We start from the raw sequence: 24,363 nt of genomic DNA, 5'->3' as shown, positions 1-24,363 counted from the left end.
TCTCAGTATTTCGTGTGTCTATTACATTTGTATTTGCTTATCCAAGGTATCTAAGCAGTGAAAAAAATCCCATTCCATTTGCAGTTTTTATAAGATCGACTGAGATTACGTAAAATACACATTTATCAGGGATATGCATTCTAGAATTTGTATTCCTCCTAAAAAATAACTACTTTTTTTTTTTCCCCCCCAACAGAAGAAGCCAAGGAATGTTTTGCGGATAGGAATCCAGAGCCTGGGCTCTGTACTGTGGGGTGATGATGTTTGTTGCAGTGATCCTCCTGCAGATCCTCACAGCCTGACAAAATTTCTGTATGTTCTCCGTGGCCTGCTCAGGAAGTCTCTGTCAGCCTGCATCATCACAGTGCCTGCTCACCTTATCCAGGTAGGAATGGCTTCTGCTGGATTGCAGAGCTGACACATCACTTAGCTAAAGTTTCAACTTTATGGTAAGAAAACAAATGCAGTTCTGGACATTTTTAAAAGTCTTTTTGTTCAAAGGGTGAAGTTAAAACACGACTATATCTTGTGCTTTAAACTTTTGTGGGAGAGTCATGCTGCAAAGTCTACAAAGATCTAAGTATAAAATTATTTTAGAAACAGTTTTACCAAATATGGATCTTAGTCCTTTTTGGAAAAGCTATCAAAATTCCAGAAACTATAAAAAAGCAAATACCTATAACAATCTCTTTTTCAATTATTTTTTACAACATCTCTATGCACTTTCCCAAGACTTTCAAAATGCTTTTTAGAGTGTCAGTGCAAGAATTTTCAGTCTACTGTCTTTATCTGTCATGCTCATTATGATGATATCTGATCTTGTTTTTAAAGCCAGGAACTGCAAGGTACAGATTTGCTCTGTGATTCTGATATCCTCTTATACTGGGACTAGGAACAAACCAGTTATGGCATCAGTCATTTTCACAGCTGTAAGATCAGAAGCAATTAACAATATTGATAGAATATGGAGACTTAAATATATCTTCTGAAAATAAAATTTTTTAGCAAAAGGAAAAATGTAGATAGTCTTTTGTTCTGTGAGTGGTACTGTACAAAAGCAAAATTATTATTCACAATGAACAGAGAACCTATAATTTTAGATATTTGATTTGATTACAATAAAAAGTACTGGGTAAAACCTCATATTATGCAAAATATTTTCATAGTAGATGGGATTATCAATAGATTCAATCCTGGCTTAAGTTGGTATATGACTCACATGTATTGCATTTTGTTAAAGGTCTTTGAATACCTGTAAATGTTATTTATTTAGATGCCAATGCAATTACTCCTTCGAAAATAAAGGAGGTTGATTTTCTAGTTGTGCTATTGTAGTAAAAAGCGTGTGAATATTTCTCTTGCAGTACATGCCTCCATCTCTTTACTTACTATTTTTAAATACTAGGTGGCATTTAAATATTAGTCTGCCTTCAGAAAGAGGGGCATTTAAATTTAATGCAAGAAGTAGAATTTCTGAATGTGAAGCTATCATCCTACTTCTTCCACACTGGAAAAAAATGGGGCATACAACCCTTTCCATTGTAGGCTTCTTTCTATATCATGCCAATAAAAAGTATATTTATATTTTAGAGAAATACAGAAGCGTCACTAAGAAAGAAACTGAAGTTTGTTTCAAACTTGAGAAGTTGATTATTGGTTTGTGTTTTTAAATTCTAGGCAGTTAGGACTGAAATTATACCTCATTTTTTAAATAACTGAGATTTTAATTTGAACAGTAAGCGCTAGAATATTCTGAATTTTTCAAAAAAGAAACATTATGTACAGAATCTTTGCTTAGGTGTCATAAACAAATGAGAGCATTATTTTTTTTTTTTTTTAATTGTGAAACTTTGGGTATCTTTCTTTAAGCAGCCAGTGTGAGGAGAGCTGTCATTAGGAGGAGCAGAGGTGCTGAGGGCTCCTCCAGCCCACATGAGTGAGTTCCCAGAGCCCTGCTGTGTAGCTGTTGCCCTGTGTGAGAAGCCTGTCCAGGAGCCCCTGGGAGCGTGTGTGCAGCCTGTGCTGCCCTGCTTAATTGGGGAGGCTGGAGAGACACAGCCCAACATGTGCTCATCCACACACAGCAGCCTGCTCCAGCAGCAGCTGCTCCCACTCCCACTCCCAGCTCCTCTGCCACCCACAGCTCCTCTGCCACCCACAGCTCCTCTGCTTCCCACTCCCAGCTCCTTTCCCACTCCCAGCCCCTTTCCCACTCCCAGCTCCTTTCCTTTCCCACTCCCAGCTCCTCTCCCACTCCCAGCTCCTCTCCCACTCCCAGCCCCTTTCCCACTCCCAGCTCCTCTGCTTCCCACTCCCAGCTCCTCTCTTTTCCCACTCCCAGCTCCTCTCCTCTCCACTCCCAGCTCCTCTGCTTCCCACTCCCAGCTCCTCTCTTTTCCCACTCCCAGCTCCTTTCCCACTCCCAGCTCCTTTCCCACTCCCAGCTCTTCTCCTTCCCCACTCCCAGCTCCTCTCCTTTCCCACCCCCAGCTCCTCCTTTCCCTGGCCCAGGGATCTTGCTGCATTCAAAAACTAAAGAAAATATCTCTTCTTTCCAGCAGAGTGAGAGAGAGGGATTTCTTTTTGTTCCCAGTATTTATGTATTTAATTTAATAAGTCAGTTCTAGCATATGCTTTCTCCGTTGAATCTTTTTCACTGAAGGCACAGAGAATTCACACTGGTTTTCTGAAGACGTAGAGAATTCTCCATTTTTTCCCTGAGCTACTGTTCCTGTGCTTCCCAGGTTATAGTTCAGCCCCTAACTAAATTAATTGGGGCTTTAAGTAAATTATTCACATGTGTAATTTCCATGAAGGACATGTAAGTTCAAAATCACATTTAATCAACGTTTTGTCTGGATGACATATACAAAAAAACCAGTTTCATCTTTACCTGCTTTGTCATGAAAAAGTAGATTCTTGGTAGTGACATGACTAATCTTGTCTCTGTCAGTCTCCAGTACTAGTTACTCCAGTGGAGAAGAAATAAAACAATTGGTAGTACTGATTTTTGACAGGGGCAATGTCTTTTCAACCCAGACTAGTTCTGGTTTTTATATGATGTATATGAATAATGCATATATATATATATATATATAAAATTTTGAAATTGTTTTCTTTTATGTATTTTGCCAAATACTTTGCATGATGTACTGTGGCAGGGAGTTCACAAATTAAATCTACCTGGTTTCTTTCTTTTGCAGAAAGTTTAATTTTGCCTTTTCATATATTATCCTTTTTTTGGCTGGTGAGATATTAAAATGATCCACCCTGTTTCATATTTTCTGTATTCTGGTTTGTAATTTTTCTCATGCTCCTTAATCTGTTTCTAAACAGTCACTTTACCTTATTTCAGTAACATAATACAGCAGTGCTATTACTGTTTGTCCACTTCCCCTAAATTCTTATGGCTGGTTTGACTCTTCAGTGATTACAGAGCATTAAAGAATGATTTTGTTTTGATGTTTTTCCCTCTGTGATACACATGCACCAACGTGGCTCTTTCATTATTCCAGCAATTCATTGTCTTAGATTTAATAGCTTGGAATTGCATTTATCCAAAGATAATGCTCATTAATGCAGCCTGATGGGACAGTTGATGATGTTCTTTCTGTAAGGTTATACATTTTGGTAAAAGACAGAAGTTTGCAAAAAAAGTCTGTTTGTGTGTGGAGTTTTTCCAGAGTAATTGGAAGAAATTGTAGTCCACTAAAGCACACAGATTTTGGGGGTTTTATTGATGAAATTTCTAGGGCAAACAGTGCATGAAATAAAAAGAAAAATCTCTTTTCTCAACCACAAAAATAGGAATACATTATTCTGGAAGAGGGTTTCAAGAAAATGACACAAAAACTTATCCAGTTATGAATTTTATTCAGGTGATGTGTGACAAGTTTTACTTGATTGGTATTTTCTACCAATTGAACATACTCTTATCTTACCCTGTCTGTCAGGTAATAAATATTGAGCTACTTACAAGTGTGATTAAAATAGTTGATGGAAGGTTATTTTTCAAGTCTTCCTACTGCCTCTTGAAAATGCATTGTGCCTAAGAAATCATATGGTACATTTGAAAAGGGAAAATTACTTCAATTTTTAAAATCTAGCATTGATCAAGGAGGGCAGATTGAAGAGGCATTTCATTTGCTGTTACAATTTCCAAGTTTAAGGAATATTAGAAAAGCAAGTAAGGATTCTTTTTCTGCATTTTAATAGTCAGTGCATTTAAATACCTTAATTTAGAAAAAGAATTTGTGTGCAATTGTGTGACTGAAAGGACTTCAATTTCACTGCTCTATAATGGACAATTCCTAAATGAGAAATTAAAATGTTTTCCCATTGTTTTTTTCTTCTTTAATTACTAGAAATCACTGGTAAATCCAATAACATGCTTTCCTCAAAATACCAAATAATATTTTAAATTCTATTCCTGTTCTTCCCAATTTTGTATCACTTAAGTAGTAGATTTTTTTTGAGTATTATATTCAATGGGGAAAAGCGTAGCACTTGTTAAAGCCATCCTTTATTTTGAACTCAAAGCTGGTATTGCTGGTAAGGACTAAAAACCATATTAGTCAGCATGTACCAAGGGAAATTAATTGACTAATGAAAAGTCAGTATGAATAAGTCTCTTACAGAACCTGTCCTCAGAGTCTGAGGTTCTGTTTAGCAAGGTATTTTCATTCTTTCATCCAGTATGTTAAAAAATTAATTTCTTACAATATTAATGTTTTGATGTGTTGAATTCACTGAAGTGCACAAGTTACTGTACATTTCAGTGTAGAAAAATTCAGAAACAAAGCTTTTCACATCCAAAGCCTTTTGTGTTCACACGGGGTGGTTTAGCAGCTAAACCCAAAGTCAAGCCATGGAGTGCTTTAGAATCCATTGCTAATACAGGATTAAAAGATGTGAACTCCTATAGCCAGTGAATTTCTCCCAGTTTGAAATCTTTATTCCTATGACAAGAACTGGGAGTGATTTCCTACCTTAGAGCTCTAACTTCTGAGATTTCACTGGTGTCAAGTGCTGAATAACCTCCAAGTGTGTTTGATGAGGTAGCTGCACAGATTTGTACTGAGATCCAGTGTCATGTGGTTGCTGTATCATGAGTAAGGAAGCTTTCAAATTTCTCTGCAAAATAGAAAGCATGAAGATATAATGGTGGTAGTATTTTTATGTATGGGGTTTTTTTTTACTTGCTTTTTAATGTTACATGTTGCTTTTTGTTGTATGTGAGTGATAGATTTTAACAACTGTACAAATAAATACCGAGAGTCTTAAGTTTATGACAGGCATTTTGGGTTATCCACATGGTTTTAGAATATGAGTATTTTGGTTTTTAGACGTTCATAAAAGCATCTTTAAAATTCTGACTGAGCAGGAAGCTCAGGGAAGTATCCTATTCAAAATTTAATTTGGGAAACAGTATCTTATTTCTTTTATTGCTGATGTGTTTGCTAACAGAGCTGTAGAAGAAATAAAAGTGTTTTGTGATTTCATAAAATCAGATTTGGGTTGCAAAGAGGCTGTGTTCTAGCACTACCACTTCTGCTTTGGTAACAACTATCCATTTCAAAAAGAAATACATCTGAAGCATGTTTTTGTCTCTTAACCAAATTAACTATATTATGAGCAACAGTCCCACTGTATGTTAATGTGCTGTGCCTAAAACAAACTGGTCATTTTAATACATTTTACTTTTTAGAAGGACACTATATACACATCCTCACCATCTCTCTTTAATGAAAGAAATCTCTTTCCCAAAATTCACATGTTAAACTGGAGAAGTGCACAAGCACATGCAAGGTGGCAATTTTATTTTACATGTTATGTATATAAACTGAAAATACACCTAGGAAAATCAGGTAAGATTTAGAACCAAATCTTTGAACTACAGCATTAGACATAAACAGTTAAATATCCCATCACAGTGTGGAGATAGTCATCTGTTCCAGCATATGGAATCTTTTGGCTACTGGACTAAGTAGTTAATATAATGCCCAGTGTCCAGACATGGACACAACTGTTATGGAAGCAGAAGGGAAGAGGCTCCTGTATTGAGCCCATTTGGACACTAATAAGTAAAGATTAGAAGAGTGACTTTAAATAATACAGGGCAAAGTAGTTATTGCTTTAAGCAAGTAATTCTTTTAGAAAAGGAAAGGTAGCATATTTTTTCTGAAGCTGGTTTTTTTTGTTTGTTTGTATTTTTTTGTTTTTGGTTTTTGGTTTTTTTTGCTTAATTAGAAGTTCAGGTTCTTGAGGGGAAAAAAAAAAAAGCGCTGTGACTCTAGCATTAAATGTAGGGGTTATCTGGTCTGTTACAGAACCAGAATAAAGATAAATAATTTTGTGTCAAACTGTTTTGCATTTAAATCCTTGCACATGTGTTTTCCATCTTAAGTGATTTTCACAGAATATTGAACTTCTATACAATGTGTGCTTAGTAACATTTTGATGGGAAGTTTTGGTGTTGTTTAAAAATCCTGAAATTTCATAAACCAATTCTACCTCTTTTTGTTTAGACATTTTCTATTAATTAGAGTATAATAATAATAAAAAAGAATACTGCATCTTTAATGATGTTTTTGTGCCTGTGTAGTTAAGCTTTAATGCTAGGGAAAGTAAAAAAAAAAAATAGATTAAATTAGCCTTGTAACCTCTTTCTCTTCCAGGCTGATGATGGAAAATAAAAGCTCTTAGCCACAGAATGTAACACTTAGAATTAATATTTAATTAGACCAGTAAATTGTACACCGTGGCTGAAAGCTTCCAAAGAGTTGTTAGTGCCACAATTGACCTACAAGTTTAATAATAACTCACTTCTAGGAGCAAGTGCCAGTTCAGCATAGTGGAGGCACTGTAAGAAAGTCCTGGGAGATTAAAATCAGCAAACCAAATGGCATGCGAGGATTCCTGGGATGGAGCCTTCTGGAAAGCTGGGAGCTGGAGTAGCTTTTCAGCCAGGATTCAGATGAGAACAGTGGGCAAAAAAAGCTGATCCCTCCTGTTCTGGGAGCTTCTGGTTGTAGGCCAAAATCTTAGAACAGGTTTTTTTCTAAATGTTCTTACTGCAGCTATTAATTTATATCACAAATCAAGTAATGAATGGCTTATCTTCATCTTTTAATTAAGTTTTAATGCAGACATTGTCGCTGAATTCATTGGTCATGAATTTTACTCATGGAAGAAGGATACGTTTTTGTGACGATGTGTCATTTAGTGTGTTTGTATTGCAGAATGTTTAATTTTATAGTGTCTTACTGCTACGTAAAGGGGTCCTTGTTAGAGTGAGATATGACAAGCAATTTGTCATAATACTATTAAATGTGTGAATTAAATAGGAAATGAGTATACATTGTAAAATACAACATTTTGAAGGTTAAATAGCTTAATGGTGCTTTTCATTTTATGAAGAATTAAAATATAAAGCCAGTAACTCTCCATTAGACATCCACCTGAGCCTTAATTCTATGGCAAATTATTCTAGTGAAATAGGGCACCATAAGTTCAAAAATGTGCAAACACACAGCAACAGACTGAGGAAGGAGCATTCTGCATTATTTATTGGCTAGATCCTAAATAATTCAAGAAATGCCTACTCATTAGTTAAAAATTAAAGCAGGGGAGGGCCTTGCCAGCAGAGGGAGCAGTCATGTCTTTCCTGAGGTTCCCATCGTTTCCAGCCTGGCCATCATTTCCACCCTCGCTCCTCTTATTGCCCAGCCAGTTTCCCATCTGGACCCAGCTTTGCCAGCCTGCTCCTGATGACAGCCTATAATTTTATATTGGAGAAGGGATTCGTTTTTTAAATGATTTTATATTTCAGAATCTTGCCACTTGATTATCAACATCAGTTAGATGTTCCTTTTGGTAGTTATGTGCTATTAATTGAAATAATAGTGCAGGTTCTTTTTGGTTACCTGGGAATAAAATGAGATTCGCTATTTAAAGAATTAAATTTGCAGTGAGTGTTAGCCTTTCGAAATTGGTAAGCAAACTGCAATGACATTTTTCTTCAGGCAAAATGGTAACAAAAGGAACTCCTGAACCTTTTTCTTGTAATGAATGATTCCCAGTGGAGTCATAGGATTTTAGTTAAGCCAGTTGGTTTCAAATATGTAATTTTGGCAGTTTTGTTGTGGCTCTATTGTAATATGACTCACCCTTCAGCCTGCTTTTGCATCTCTGTTTTATACTGCACTATGACCAGTTTGTAGCATGGAATACTTTCTGTGTTCAGTTTTCTAGAAGAATCTTCTCAAATGATCAGTTCATTTTTTTCATTGCTTAAAGACAAGTAATAGCCAATAGATTTCTAATCATCTGCTTTTGTAACAGTGAGACAGCCTCATTAGTGTAAACCAGATAATGTTTAAGAGAGGTGCTGGGCTCATCTTAGTACTGATTTCTTCCCACACATTCACCCATCACTGGAGAAGGGAATCCTCAGATTTATTTCATCTCCTCAGTGCAGCAGGACTTGTGCAAGAGCTCCACACCCCAAAACGATTCACAGTCACCTGCAGCCTGTGCTTTCAGTCACCAAATGCTAAGGAAAGAGAAGAGAAAAGCACTGGACAGCATTCAGCTCAAAAAGTGTCACCCTTTAACACACTGTACATCTGTCACCTCTTTCAGCCAGATAATAACAGGATTTTCAGCACCCAGCTTTCTGGGATTTCAATCCCACACCATCTTCATGACACCAAGTGTTTTGCTGATATCCCAAAGCTTGGATGCAGCCTCCTGAAGCGAGGCTCGGATAGAGGGGGCAGGCAGAGCTGAAAGGCTGAGCTGGGATCCCGGCTCACTGCTGCCTGCCTTTGGGCAGCTCTCGGGCACCTTTGTGCTCCTTACTGGCTCCTAAATGAGGAATGCAGCTCTTGCCTGTCTTTTGTGAAGCTCTCGGAGATCAACAGATGGAACATTTGATTTCAACTCCTAGACTTGGTTCATTTATTTTAGGCTGCAGCAGCAACTGTTACTGACTTGCTTAATTTATCCCTGTTTAGTGCTCTCTCATTTTGCTGTTGGCCTTTAGGTCTGTCCTTCAGTTGCAAAATAGACAATCTTATTTTGTACAGTGCCAAAGTTTGCTGGCCTTAGATGCTTTCATAGCTCAAGTCCATCTTCAGTGAAGATCCAAAGATTTTTTTTTAATTTAATTTTTTATTTTTTTTTTAAGTGCGTGATATTTACTTTTTATTTCCTGGCTCGTTATCCTTCCTGAAAATATATCAAAATTAATTGTATAGCATCATCCACATTCATCTGGCATTTTATGGTAATATGCAAAAACACTGCAGAGTTCCCACAGCAGAGTCAACTATCAAAACAAATGTTATTAAAAGCAACCTTAAGAGAACAACCAAAATCTGGAATTAATATGTTGTGCAGCATATTGACCAACAGATGCTTTGTTACTCTCTTCCCATTTTTATGAGTATGTTGCATCTAATTGCCTGCTCTTGTCTTCACTACATGTCCTTTCTTTGCTTCTGCAACTTGTATAAAATTTTTCAAAGCTATTATTTACTGCTTGAAATTAGCCAAAGTAATTAGCTGATGTTATTATGCCTATAAACAAGTCAACCCAAATCAGTGCTTCTCTGGTTTCAGCCCTACAGAAGAATATTCTCCCTGAGTTCATTATAGTCAGTCAGGTTCTTCAAAAGTAAAAGAAGATTCCTAATCAGTCAGAATCCCCCCTGGTGAATTTCCCATCACTGTAATTTGTAGCAAATCCTCAAAGTTTTATTTCTTGAGTATCTGTCTTCCAGCAAACACATCACACTTGTGGTTGGTTTTCTTGTGAGATTGGTACAGATTTCTGCACACCAAAATTTGCTAATGGTCATCTTATATTCCAGTGGCCTGAGCATGCAGGTCCCTCAGCCATAATTCAATATTCAATATATTGAATACATATATATGTATAGAATATATATATTCAATATTCAATATATATTTAATATTCAGTTAGTGGATTTGCTGTGTGCAAACACTGTAAACAGTGCTAATCACTATAGAGTGAGAAGACTTGCAGAATTTTATAGTTTACAGTGTTTATTAATTATCAAATGACACTTTTTGGAAGAACAGTTGTTAATCATTTATTTGGGGGCTTTGTGAATAATCAAGAAGTGCACAGACAGGATGGATCTCTCATAAAATTAGTACAAGGGGCTAACTTCACTAACTTCTTTTACCAAAAGAAGATGTATGGGTAATTCTGCAATTTTTTGAGCAGTAATTATTAACAAATGATCATAAATATTTAAGCCATGTTTCTTAATAATTTATATTTCCAATGTAAAATCCTTTGGAGATTAAGTAGTAATGACAAGTGGTAAATATTTGTGTATTGTGAAGTCATTACCACTCATTACAAGTCATTATCATTGTGTGATAATCTCACAAAAATCAAGAATTATTTCATTTATTGACTATCCAACCACTATTTCATTGTAGTCCAGTGTGGCTGTCTCCATTATGGTGCTAAGCTTACTCCAGCTTTATGACAGAATGTAACAGAATTTTTTTTAAAAATATACAACCAATTTTTTAGCTTTTCTTGAAAATTCACACACCAAAATTCGCTGTAAGTTCATAAGATTCAGATTACTTTCCATGAACATATTTGGTGTTTATTACTGAGACCTTCTTTCAAATGAAGGGTCAGGATTTCTGGATTCACCTGGTGGTTACAACAGAGGTTGTTGCCTCCAATTACAATTTTACCTGGATTTGGGAAGAGTATCTGAATTCCTCTTTGAATACTTTGCTGTCATGTGAAATATTTAAACTGGGTTTTGTCCCAATACAAACAATATTTGTAAGTAGTGTTTTAGGTGATGCAATTGAAGTAGGATTCAGTGTATTCATTCTTAATTAAATGTTTTAAAATAAAACCAGTGATGGGATTATATTACCAGAATGTAAAGGTACAGAAGGAGCCATCTACCAAAATATTGGCTCAATGTCTCTTTGAAAAGGGATGTGGTCTTAAAATACCTTTTTATCAATGCAGTATGTAAGCCCATATTAAAATTATGTTAATGTATTGATCAGAATAAAAATGCAAATATATACAAAAAGCCCATGCAATTCAAATATTTATATAGGTGGTAATTGTATCTCATTGTAGACCTTTAACATGAGTGTCTTATTTTCCTTTTAAATTTTGAGATTGTTTATATGTGCTATGTAGAAAAGTTGAGGCTGTCCTAAGAAAAATTTCCATTCTCTGACTTTTCTTTACTTATGCAGTGCAAGAACTGAGACTTTAAATGTTTTCATTTCAGAAATTTTATGTGATTTTTAATTTTTTAGATACTGTCAAAATGAGAGGATGAATTTTGGGTGTTAGAAAAATTTTGACAGGAACTCAGAGGAGAACTAGAAACTAGAGCAGAGTAGAAAAGATAGATTTTTTTCCTAATTCAGAATCCAGATGAACCAAGATTGATTTGATTAATAGTAGTAATGATAAAATGGTGGTACATTAAAACTCAATCCAGTAGAAACAGAAATGATTCATTTCAGTGTGTGAGTTTGAGCATACAAGCTATGCATGAATTGGTGTTGGTAGAGTCCCATGCTTTACACTCAGACACAGAACACAATGCATTTTAAACCACTTTTGTTGCAAATAAATATTTTTCATCGTGCACAAGTAATTACTCAATGGTATGTACCTTCTGAAAATAAATTAGTGAGACAAAGCAATCTTTTTCCATAATTGCCCTTCCCCAAAGCTGCTGGAACACGTGTACAGTTCCCATTTCCAAAGCCAGCTCTCTACTCGGATTTTCCTGACATGTTTTGAAAGTACACTTTGGTTGAACCCAAATATTGCAAGTTTGCACTTAAAAGAAAATGTCTGTTTAAAACAGTAGCTCGAAGTAAGATATAGAATGGATGCCCAGCCCAGGCTGCACAACAGGATTGCTACCATGTTGTTAGAATAATTATATTTTGGCTGAACTAACTAATTTAGAAAAACTGCAGTACATCTAGCAAGACTGAAAACTTTCCAAGACTGGATTGGTTTTTGGGTTGGTTTTTTTTTTCATTTTTAGTATAATTTAAAACAATACCTCTTCTGGCTGCCAACAAACTCTTTCCCTGAATCTCACCATTCCTGGCTTCCCTCCTAACCATGTCCTGGCTCACCTCCAGAGCTGCCAAGTTTCTGCCAGAAGCAGGAGGTATATTTGTATGGGGCTGGAGGAAGATCTGGAGCTCTGTTAAATTTTCAAGCCCAGATGGGGCAACATGATTTGTGTGTTTATGTCAGTGTGCCATACATCACAACTATGTGTGTGCTGACGTCAGCTTTGATTGGACATTAATGTGCTGAACACTGCAAACTCAAAATACATGATAGATACAGATCTAGGGCAACAAAGCCACATAAGCAAATGTCTGTTTGGTGTGGCAATTCACTGTGCAAAATATTTCCTGAGATACACTGCATTAAGCCAGGGGAATATTTTGACACACTTTAAAAACAAAAACAAAATCAAAATCAACCTGGGCAAAGAGAAACCTGGGCATTTAAGAAAGCAAACCCTTTCAGAGGAAGAGCTGAAACCAACATATTAACACATGTATCATCAGGCAAATATTGAGGTGCTGTCCCTCACTTGAATCTTTCCAGAATTAAAACCAAATAGGAGGATTCTATTCTTACGATTTGCAGGGCTGTCAGTGATGAGGATATGTTGCTGGTGGTTGGGCACCTTTCTTTCCACAGTTTTTGTAACCCATTGTTATCAAAAGTAGAAGGCAAAAACATCAATGGACAGCAAAAGTTTTTTTAAAGGATAGGATATTTTTTCTCTTTGTTTAGCTTTGTTTCCAGGAATGATTAGTGTTTATTTATTTATCTAAAAGTTTTTTATTTCTTACTTACACAAATAGCATCCAGCAGCCTCCTGAAAAAGTGACAAAAGATGGTAATTTCTTCTCTGTGGGTTTATAGAGGTCACTGACTACCTTAGATTTAGGTTTATACCATCTTTATGTGATTGCCCCTGTAGAATAACGTGACCAAAAGATTCCATTAAAATATAGTATATTGTCTCTGTCTTCCTAGAAGAGGAAATTATTTGCAAGTCAGCTTTACTATTTCAGGGGCAGATAGAACAGCAAAGTGTAGGGATTGGTGTGCAGGCAGTGCTCTTCTGCCTCACATCACTTACATTACTCCTCAGAAAGGAAATTCTGTAGGATCACACCACTTTCTCAGTATCCATGGTTAGGCTTGGTGGGTGAAATGGAGTTCCCTGATTCCACAGGGATGGATGCTCTTGGCCTGGGCACAAGTAGCAGCTTTGAAAAGAGACCCCTCCCCAGGATCTGATGCCATCTGGCCCAGGAGGTGGGGAAGGGAGGGGGTGGAAAGGTTCCATGGGATCAGTGGTAACCTGAGCAGACTGGGCTGATCCAGACAACTTCATGTAGAGGTCAGAAAACAGAATTCTGTTTATTCTTTGACAGGAGCAGGAAATTGTCACCTTTCATGTCTGCTTTGTAAGCTTCTCAGTGGCTACAAAATAATGGTAACTGAAATGTGGGGTCTTGAAAGCAGTTGGGGTGTTGATCACCATTTTAATAAACCTGGATGTCAGGACAATGCATGGACTATTCTAACATGTCTGGGGATGTCTCTCTGCTCCTAATTGATAAATTGTTATTTTGAAATAGTTTGCAAGTATTTAAATTCACCTTTCAGAATAAGCATCAGTCGTATAGTTTACGAAAGAAGTGCAAAATGTACAAAATACTTAAAAATTAATAAAAAATACAAAACTATAACCTGGAGCTGCAGAGCTAATTTCTTGTAATTGTAATGGGTATTTTGAGGTGATTAGTCTTGGTACCCCTGAAGGTTTGATGAATGTAGCACCTATAACCACCAAGAATGAGAGTGTTATACCAGCTATCTCTACCTTTAAGGTAACTATTTCTTATCTTAAAGAAATATTTTGCTTTTTACCACAGATGTGTTTCTTTTTTTTTTTTTTGCTTCATTAAATACTGACATCATCAAAGCATTTAAGAACATTTTTTCTGACTTACCTCTGAAGATCTGTGTTGTGACCTTTGAATGTCTCTTTCTGCTATATAAAATTAAGTAAAGAAAACCATGTAGAAAACAGCTTATTTAAGACATGGCAGTACATTGCAGCACAAGACATGAGGCAGCACTTAAAAAATCACAAATATATTGAGAAATGGTAATGCTGCTTGAAGCTTTAGAGCCAATGTGCAGAGAGAAACTTTTAGAGGAAAAAATGCTAAGAACTTACTTGGCTTTTCCATGTTCGACTGATAGCCAAAATGAATAATTGTGTGGGTTCTGCTTGCTCAAAATATTAGAGATGATATGCCTAAGTGCATTAAAAACCAAGGTTTTCAGAACCCAAACAAAAACTAGGCATCAGACTCATAGTAGAAATCAATGAGAGATAAGCTTAACACATGGCTTGTAAATATTGCTGATGTGAGCAAATGCCTGTTATGAAGATTTAGGGAAATGTTAATTTAGTGCTAAGTTAGCCCTTTCATGGTTTATCCTTGTCAAATATTTGTTTTCTTTAGACAGATATTTTAAGTCTTCTCTTTTTTTGAAGAAAAAAGCCTTCTAATATAATTTCTAAGTATTGATGACCTATTTTTCTCCCTCAGTTTGTCATTGAGCAGACCAAAGCTTACTCTGTGAACATTAATTACCTTTTTCATCACATAGGATGTGTATTTTGTTTCCATGTCTTACAGAATAAAGCAATTATGGAACGTGTAACAAACTTGTCAGATATGGTAGTTGGTCTTGAATCATTTATTGGCTCTGAGAGAGAAACCAATCCATTGTACAAGGATTACCATGGTAAGTTCCACCTTTAGCAATGCAAAAAGTCTGCCCTGAGTGTTTCTAGGGCACTTAGCAGCTCACCCTCCAATTGGCTATCTGCTATAAAGCAGCATTTGATTTCATTTTGGAATATACCTCTTAAATGTTTCCCTTTGCCTAACCAGTCTTGAGTTAGGGAAATTTTCAGCCAAGTGCATTAAGGCTGCAAAGGAAACATGGCAACTCCTTGCATGTTGTCAGGCTGCATTAGGGAGGCATGGCTCAATCAGATGTACATCTCAACAGGCAGGCTTTGGGGAATTCACATGCAGGGCAGGCTTGGCAATCATCTGACCAGCGAGCTGAACTTGTCATGAAATCAATACTTTCTGATCTGCCAAGTTTTAAATTGAGAACACGGCAAAACAGATACTGTAGTGAGGTGAATAAACTGCTAAATTATGTGCTACGTAAACTTTGTCTAAAAAAATAATGCTCTGTTTTCTCAGCTCTAGGTTACAGCACTTGCACACTTAAGGAAATGAACGTGGCTATACGTGGCATGTAAAATATGAAACTGATTTTGGTAAAAAGTCATGGTAGCCTTTCAAGTGTTTTTATCTTCAAAATGTGTAATGGTGCTTGATCTTGCATTTTTGTTAGCTGTTGCAGCAGACCTATTTAAATTTTTAGAATTGTATTAGAAGTTATGCCCAGCCAAAGCAGTGAATAACACTTTTAGCTAATCCAGAGCAGTGCTCAGACTGTGCATAAATTACAGCTCTTATTATTGTGATACTACTGTAGTTCCATGGAAACCTTTAGCTGACAGTAAACTGCTTATCTGAAACCTGCTGTAAACATATGACAGTGGCAGTGTTTTCCCCAGCAGAATGTATGGAGTATATAGAAAAAAAGCAAAGATGGTGTTGAGACACCACTGTGTGTATGCAAGCTGTAATTAATAAATCAGAGAAAAATCTTTCTGACTGTGAAAGTAGTGCACATTTCATTATCTGAAAAAAAAAGGTGAATGAAAAAGAAGCCGTGAACAAAAGCTGGAATAATTTGCCTAATTATTTTTCCAACTGTATAATCGTGATATGGCCTTTGTTTATGCTAACATAATTCTGTCAATTTAATACTCCTTTTCCCAGTACTGAAGAGATCCTTTAAGACAATGTGTGCTTTAGCAGTTATTTCCTGGTTTCCTATAAAAATGTATGCTAAGTCATTACTGGTGCTATTTAGTAAAAATTATGTGCCTATAAACATTGATTTTGAGATTTTCACGACCTTAATTTGACAGTCTGAAAAGAGATATTTCTAATGGTTTTAGCTTTGTGGATTCTTTTTGCTTAAGAACGTATTTTAAGGTATTTATTTACTGCAGATGATGAAAGATTTTGACATTACTCAGGAGAAGTTTGATTACGTTATTGCATTTTTTAATGAATCCTCCTTAATAATTTTATTAAGCTGCCTTCAAATTTAAATGTTTGAAAAGCCACAAAATAGCAAAAGAATTACATAGATGACCCCTAAATGAAATTTCTAGGATACTGTATATAAGCAACCCTGTGTTATACCTGCTGTTCCTATATGTAATAATTAGATTTTGTACTCAAAAGCCTAACAAATAATTCTTCTAATTCACTGGATGGGAGGCAGGGATAGAAGGTTTAAAACTGTAATAACACTTTCCTAATATTATTGAGAATTTTTTGTAATTAGTACTCATAAAAATTATGCTTTTTTAAGTATTTCAATTCTAGAAAACTTCCTTTAAAAAAAAAAATAAATGCCTGAAAAAGTACTTGCCTTATTTTAAATGAGGGGTTTAATGTTTGGGGATTTTCTCAGAGCTGCCGTTTTGATGTCAGATACCTTCCCTAAATGTTCAGTATTTCCATTTAGATGCTGGCTTTTATGAATAGCAAATATAGGCCAGTAATTGAGAAGCCCTGTAGAATTTTCCTGGTTTTCAGATGTAGAAAATCACCCTTAGGTTGTTCAGAGACTATATTAGGCTGCACAAAAACCATCCAGCGTCCTTGTCAGAAAAAATCAGCTTGAGTTGCAGCTGACAGAATGCAGAGCTTGCAGTGCACCTAGTACTGTTAAAAACATCTGAGCAGCTATAGAAGCCTCCTGCAGGAAGAAAACTTCTTTCTTCTGGGGTAACACGGGGGTTAAAATTTATTAAAAAGCGTGGTCTAAATCGGGATTTCCCAGAAAGTTTTTTTCAAGTCGTTTTGAGGGCAGGAAGCGAAGGAGTTCTCATTAGAGCTTCAGTGGTTATCAGTAACCCATAAGCCTTGTTTTGCTGGCTGCTTACTGGTGCATTTAATAAAATAAAGATCACTCAGTGGTGCCGTGGGCAGCATGCAAGGTGATAGCCATATTTGCTTACTGTAAATACAAGAGAAAATCACACACAAACCGGCTGTAGTTTTGACAAGTATTAAGATCACTCTTTACATCTGTACTTCTGTACCAAAGTGCAATTAGTTTTCCTCGCACAAGGATTTCTGTTTATCTTATTCTGCTTGATTACTTGAGCATAATCACACCGTTTGCTTCATTGCTCCTGGTAGTAAGCTCCAGTTTAAAAAGGGGAGGATGAGTGTGTGTAAATATACAGAATTCTGCTGTAAGACTCTAATTTATGCATCTGGATGACAGCGTTTTCTTAAATTTTTTTTATCCCCCCCCTCCTTTACTCTTTCTTTCCACAAGGTTTGGTTCATGTACATCAGATTCCTCGGCTTAACAGCTTGATCTGTGATGTGTCAGACACGAAGGACCTTGCTTTTAAATTAAAAAGGAAGCTGTTCACCATCGAGGTAAGAGAAATGTTGTTTCGCTATTTAGAACCCAAAAGGTGGAGCTAATCCCATCTCTTATGTTTCGTTTTGTGAAATACATAAAATATGCATCAGATGATGTAAATTCATTTCATTCTGGTTTGGCTGTTCAGAAGGGTTTTATAAAATACTGTAATATGCCTTCTAATTGGAAATGTCTCATTTGCTGCACTAAATCGGTCTGTTATAAATACTTTATTTTGGTTTAAAATGTACATAGAAAGTAGGCCACAACCTTCAATAACAAAGCATGACATGTTTCTAAGGATGTCAGGAGCATATTTAATTAAATGTTAATGACTTGCTCTTACTTGTGTTAGTGGGTGGGAAAGTAGCTACATGTTATTACCCCAGTAGAGGGATTTTAATGTATAATGTTGCCTAAAATTGTGTGTGGTATGGGGGATAAGTGTCCTTATCAGTATTCAGAAACCATTTTCTTTGCATTACTGAAATCACCTTTCGCTCTTTTATGTCATTTTAAACACAGTATCATTTACACTAATGTCCTTAAGTAAATTTCCTACTAAATTTAAACTTTTTTCTGTGACCTTTATGCAGACAATCCTGATAGAAGGCAGTAATACAAAAGATGTATTTCATTTTAATCTTGCTAAAGAGCAAATGAACATAGCACTATTAAGCAATTAGAGCTGATGTATTTATTAACCAAGTAATGCTTAGAGATGGAAGATGGCTTTCAGGGTGATGCAATAGTCATCGGTACAGTCTGAGCAAATTTTTTTTTTTTTAACAAAGACATAAAACAGCCAAGCATCCCTGACAAACCATTTTGTTTAATCTCTTTTCAAATGAAAAGCTCTTAAGCAGGCCACTTGTCTTAACTGCTTGAAACCATAAAAAGAGAGAATTGCCACCAATAAATTAGCATATTTTTTACTCCATCACCAAATGCTGGTCAATGTGGCTTGGCACTGCTTTGGTGTTTGGGACTTCACCCTTAAGTGACCACTTTGGCCCTTATTTGACCCTCTGCCCTTTTTAGCTGGCCACTTGATAAGGTAACTTAAGGGTTCTCTCTCTTCACTGCCCCCTCCCCTTCACAATTGCAAGTAGCCCTAACCTATAAATCATTGAAAGGGCCCTATCAAGTGACAAATTAAGGTGCCCTCCTCCTAATTAATGGTCATCAATGTCTTTAATTATCTAATCCTATTGAGAGTAGTTAATAGTTAATCAGGCAGACAGTTCTTCATGCAGGTCATCTCTGCGTGAGTGCTGGAAGTTTCTCAACTGGAGGTGTCCTCTTCAGAAGCCACTTCAAGGCAAATACGTGAAGGAGGGCTTTTTTCCCCAAGACAATTCCTTTATAATGTTTGTCACTTTCCAGAGAATGCAGTTAGTGAAACCAGGCATTGTGAGGTATTAAAGCATTTGAACAACTGCTTTTGAGCAGTACAGTAGAAACAAAACCCTTGGTAGTCTGTGTTTGGTTTTAAAATACAAATGTTCTCTCTGTTTTCAGAGGTGTAGAGAAGTGTGCACCCTCATTTCACAGCATGGTAAATTCTCATTTATTATAGCTATGAATTAGAATATTTGGGTGGTTTCTCATCACCGAGTCCTGTAATTTTTTTCTTTCAAATTTGAGATTCTAATCTGTAATGTAATTTGGAAGGAAAGAATACCCTTAGCAGGAGGCTCTGTGAAAAGAATTGAATTAGCCATGGGACATTGGAAACAGGAGTGAAGTGCAACTCTTGAAACAACCTGTTGCCCCAGACATGCGTGGATGACCCACTTGTATAATCTCTCCCTTCACTGCTCAGCTGCAGCCCCTTTTGAATAACTTCAGGTTTTGTTAGAGATATGCTTTCTGTAAGCTGAACTGACACAAACTATCCCTTTTTGAACATGTTAGATCACTGTCCTACCGTGATCTTCCTGTACACGTTTCACTAATCTATAATACATGTGTTTTTCTTCCTCACACTGTTAGGGAAAGCAGACTGCAGCAAGGCTGACTGGAGCAGTAAGGGCAAGCAGAAAATGGGAGCAAGGGAAAACTGAGTTAAGAAAGGATGTGAATAAGGTTTTCTGAAATGGGTTTCTGCAGTTAGAATGTGATGTGTCAGCAGCCAGTCAGCGCTGGTTCTGGGGGTAGAAGCAAAAAGCAGCACAACAGTGTGCATTGCAGGCAACAGTGTGCTTTATACAGGGTACAATTCAGTTTAGGATTTCTTCAGGATGAAGGTTAAATATTAAATGAAAATGCAGATTGAGTACCTTGCAGTTTTTGGAAAGTTTCTGCATACTTATATACACAATTTAGGATAAAAATACTGACCTCTACTTGAAATGCTGCTTTAAAATCAAATTACGTAAGAAAAGTTAGATATACAAAACCTGTGAATTGTGGTGAAATTTCTTCAAAAAGGGGTTTTGTCACTAGACTATTCTATTTTTACAGTTTAGAATCAGAGCATGGGACATGGATTTTCTCATCTCTAGATTGCTCGCTCCTTATAGTTTGGCCCTCATAGGTGGAAAACCTTGAATGTCAAATCTGTTTTATTAGATTGCAGTTTTGTGGAAGGAACTCCGCCTCTTTATAGCCTGCAGAATCTTTTAACTGTTTCAGTTTTCCTTGTGATTTCTTCATCAAAATAAGATTGACTGAAAAGTTTTCTGAAGAGATTTTTTTTAATTCAGGATGAAAAAATGGGTTTTTTAATTAATATTTATGAGTCCTCCTTGTCCATTTATAAATTATGAAGAGGAACCTTTCCAGGAAAGCTTCCATGTTTATCTAAAAGGTGCAGTAGCTATTTGAAGCTTTCCCAAATCTTCACACTTTAGTTACTAGCAACTTACTCTTATATGCAGTATTATCTATCTTATGTGCATGCCATTTTAAAGGACACAATTTTGAAGTTAGCCTGTCTAATCCTATTTCTTCCCACTTTGGAATCTTAATTAGAAGGAGATAAAAACCATCATTTGACTAAATTATTGTCTTGAATCTGTAGCAAAAGGTATAATCCGCAATTGGGCCAATTAGTGTACCCCATAGTTAGCTATGCTGAGGCAGGAAACTTGATTAGATCTGACACCAGCCTAGTTCCCACTGTTGTTTTGCCAGGTATGATGGTCAGACTTCAAAGGGCTTGAGGCATCAGCAGGGCAAGGTTTGGAGGCCAGCTTAGGTCCGGTCGTTAATCTCTCTGCTAAAACCACAGCAGCCCTCGCACAAAACAAGCTTACACGACACAATCATGCGGTATTAAAGTTTGGGTTGAGTCATGCCAATTTGCCTTTGATTTTCTGATGATTGACTCAAAGATGGCTACATGACTAGACACATACTGAACGTTTACTGATTAGGTAAGTTCCCCAAATATTTGAAATATTTTTTGATTTCTCAGTTAAATGATATGACAGCCCCGTTCATCTTAATGCGTCTGTTCAGCAGAGTTGGTCTTGAAGTGTTTTTTTGCTTTCTTTGTAGCTCTGAATGTAACTTTTATCAACCTTTGAGAAATTTTGTAGGGTCGTTATGTTCATAGTTTTATTTGACAGAACTTTATCTTTGTTGTTCCAAAGCCTGCTGTGTCAAGACTTAAGGAGTCTCTGCTTAAATTTGGTTTTTTCACTGCTCCAAATTTCTATGGAAACATTGTTTATCTTTCTCATTTAGGTAGATTTATAATTACTCGCCAAAAGGACATTTTCCCTTAATTATTTTCCACCTCACCATCGAGTAAAGCGCTGTTCCATGGCTGTGATTACATAAGTGTTCCTTTCTTTTGCAGTCTGATTTGTTCAAATATTGCAGTAACAGTGACATGTTTCCATTCTGAGAAAAGCCTAAGGCTGCTTTAGTATTATTCCAAATGATTGAAATTGCCATCTTGCTGACTTTCCCTTGGGCAGCTTAGGGCCTGTTTACTTTTGTATTTGTTTCACATGTTCCCTCTGAGTTTGGCTGGCAGGACATCATTACCTGGTTTGACAAGACAGTTGGAGAAAATTCATATTTGATTAACTCCCTTTGTTATTGTCTGGACAGCACAGACCTCTGAGATTATCTATTTAAAGTTAAAACTCCTGATAAATTCAGATAAACGCTTGCAAATAGGAAAGTTTGTGTGGGTGGTTTTTTAATTCCCTGATTTTGCTTAATTTTTAAGTCTTCAAGTAGCTGTCAATTATTAGAAATATAGAGACAAAGCTTTTTCCTACAAGTTTTTATATTATAGTTTGTCTAATAAACAGTTGCTGTGCAAATACATTTTTAATCAAAACACAAGTCACAGCAGCCAATATTTTCTTTTAAATGGCTACAACACCTGTGCAGCCCACGATAAAAATCTTTAGAAGCCAGCTCAGTTTAAAGCCAAATGTTATATACACTATTTAAATAATTACCACACAGCAAAAAACAAGTTTCCAGAGCTTAATGTCTAAATTCAGGAGTTTCTTTTCTGAGAGGTGTTTGCTAAGAGGAGGGGAAGAAATTAGAGGAGTCGTGTGGCAGGAGAGTTTCTCAGGGCAGGGCAGATGCAGTATGGTACTCTGGAGAACTCTGTGCTGCATTTTCCCCATGGCAATTGCCAGAGTAAAAGGTTACATCTTTGGAAGGAAATAACCACAAAAACCAGCAACTGAGTCTGTACAGAATTAAAAATAAAGATATGATTCCAAAGGCATTCAAATAATATCCTGTATTCATCTCTCAGTAAAAGACTGTGAGTAAATTAATGATGGCCAAAATAAGAAGTAATTGCAACTCCAGGTATTCGTGTCTGGTTTGTGTCCAACACTGGTGTTTGGAAGATGACTTAAAACTCTTTAAGGTGGTGATTTTGGCCTTTTAAAACAGGAAATATGACTTAGGTAGCCTCCATCTGAAATATCTGTTATTTCTGACTTTTTTTGTCATCCTTTCAGTGTCTCTCTTTTCATTGCTTATCTTAGACTGCACTGTGGTAAACTTTTTCTTTGCAAAAGGGAAGTGGCCACTGTCAGAGATGATTTGCCAAAGCAGGTGGGTAAGACCAGTGAGAGGTGATGTGTGCAGTGCTTCAGTGTGGTGTGCACACAGCACAGGTTTGGTCCTAAGGGGCTCAGGAGCTGGCAGTGTCACTGAGTGCCAGAACTGTGCTCCTGCAAACATTCCCTGAGTAATTATTCATCAGGAGCAGGTATGGGTACAGTGGCTTAGGCTATTTCTTCTGGAGGAACAAGTCAGCCCTGTCACCAGCACAAATGGGATCAGTATTTATCTAAAACACACATCCATGCCATACCAACCTCTCTGCTGAAGTGAGAGCTAGAAAATGGCAATAGGAGAATCACTTCTGTTAGCTTCTCCCAAGAGAATTTGGGGCAGCCTTCATTAATGGCTGACCCTAATCTTGATTGTATTCCTCAGATGTTTCTAAAGTTGAGTAAATTTGTAAATAAATGCATTTGAATTAATGAATTATTTTTGGCCATGATGAGCTATTGAGTTAATAATATATGAGTTAATGAGTTATTTTTGTTAACAAAAAGAATCAGTGAGCTTGGAGGCTGGCAAAAGGCAGAACACTGGTTAATTATAAATTTAGGTAAACTGGTAATTCTATAGCAATCATTCAGTAAAACAAGGAAAATAAGCTGATATATGCTACAGCATACATGTTGCCATACTGATCTATGCACCTTTTTATACAGACAGAACAACTCTGTATTTTGAGGTTGTGCACAGGTGCCCTTACAATATCAAAATGAAACTTTCATTTACCAAGGCAGCACTTGTGAGTGCCTGGCTGCCCAGGGCCTGGAGCATGGATGAAACTTCACACTGCTCCTGGTTCAGGGACGAGACAGAACTTTTCTGAAGTGTTACAGAAAGTGTATTTCTTCAATTTTCTCATCCCCATGTGCTTGAGAACACAGCTACCCCTGGGGCTTGCATGGGAAAGCTCCTTCTCCTCAGCCTGCCTTGAACAGATGCATCAAAGCTGGCAAACCCCAGTGCTGGATGTTCCACTCCAGTGCAGGGAACTCTGCACATCAGACTGAGCTTTCCAGCAGAGAGAGGTGAAACATTGGAATAAAACTCAGCTGAAATTTATACCAGTAAAACCATCTTTTTTGCCATTGATTTTTCCTGTCCATTTTCCCCCATTATATTAACCCCTAAGTTATTTAAAAATAGTTCAAAAGATAATATATAAGACTGTAATATTTTCTTAATCTAAAATTAATAATACTGCAAAAAAGATGCTCCTGCAAAACTAATTCTACCATAATCCCAAGCTCCATTTTGCATTATTTCACCTAGTAGCCAGTTCAGGTTCTCTTTACCTGGTATGGTGTACTTCACTGAATTGTTTTGTCAGATGCTGTCAAGCCAACCTACCATTGTTAAAGAAAATCAAACTAAATCATTTTGGCATGAGCCTTCCAGGAATAAGGCACAGAATATGAAGGGTTTGATGAAATCAAGGATTTGATTTCAATATTGTAAAAGACTGCCTGTCAAAAATGTATTACATTCTTTCAAACAATTTTGAATAAATACACGTGTTTTAAATTGTGACAGTACAATTTAGCTAAAGTTTTGGGAGAGTATTTTTAAATTATAATAACTTGAGGTGAAACAATACTTGGAGATCTATTTGA

General features: G+C 36.6%; 1 protein-coding gene across 3 annotated transcripts in view; it reads left to right on the top strand.

The window, feature by feature from the left end:
• The window catches only part of ELP4 (elongator acetyltransferase complex subunit 4), a 137,636-nt gene that overhangs the window by 45,321 nt on the left and 67,952 nt on the right, over window positions 1-24,363 (top strand). For all 3 annotated transcript variants that reach the window (XM_014884565.2, XM_088175265.1, XM_088175264.1), the window contains exons 7-9: window positions 197-385; window positions 14,791-14,899; window positions 17,603-17,709. In XM_014884565.2, coding sequence (XP_014740051.2) covers window positions 197-385; window positions 14,791-14,899; window positions 17,603-17,709 — 405 coding nt within the window. The remainder of the gene's footprint in view (window positions 1-196; window positions 386-14,790; window positions 14,900-17,602; window positions 17,710-24,363) is intronic.

Source organism: Sturnus vulgaris, chromosome 18, assembly GCF_052056855.1.
Source record: "Sturnus vulgaris isolate bStuVul1 chromosome 18, bStuVul1.hap1, whole genome shotgun sequence".
In the NCBI taxonomy this organism is placed as follows: Eukaryota; Metazoa; Chordata; class Aves; order Passeriformes; family Sturnidae; genus Sturnus; species Sturnus vulgaris.
This window is presented reverse-complemented; position numbering and strand designations above follow the sequence as displayed.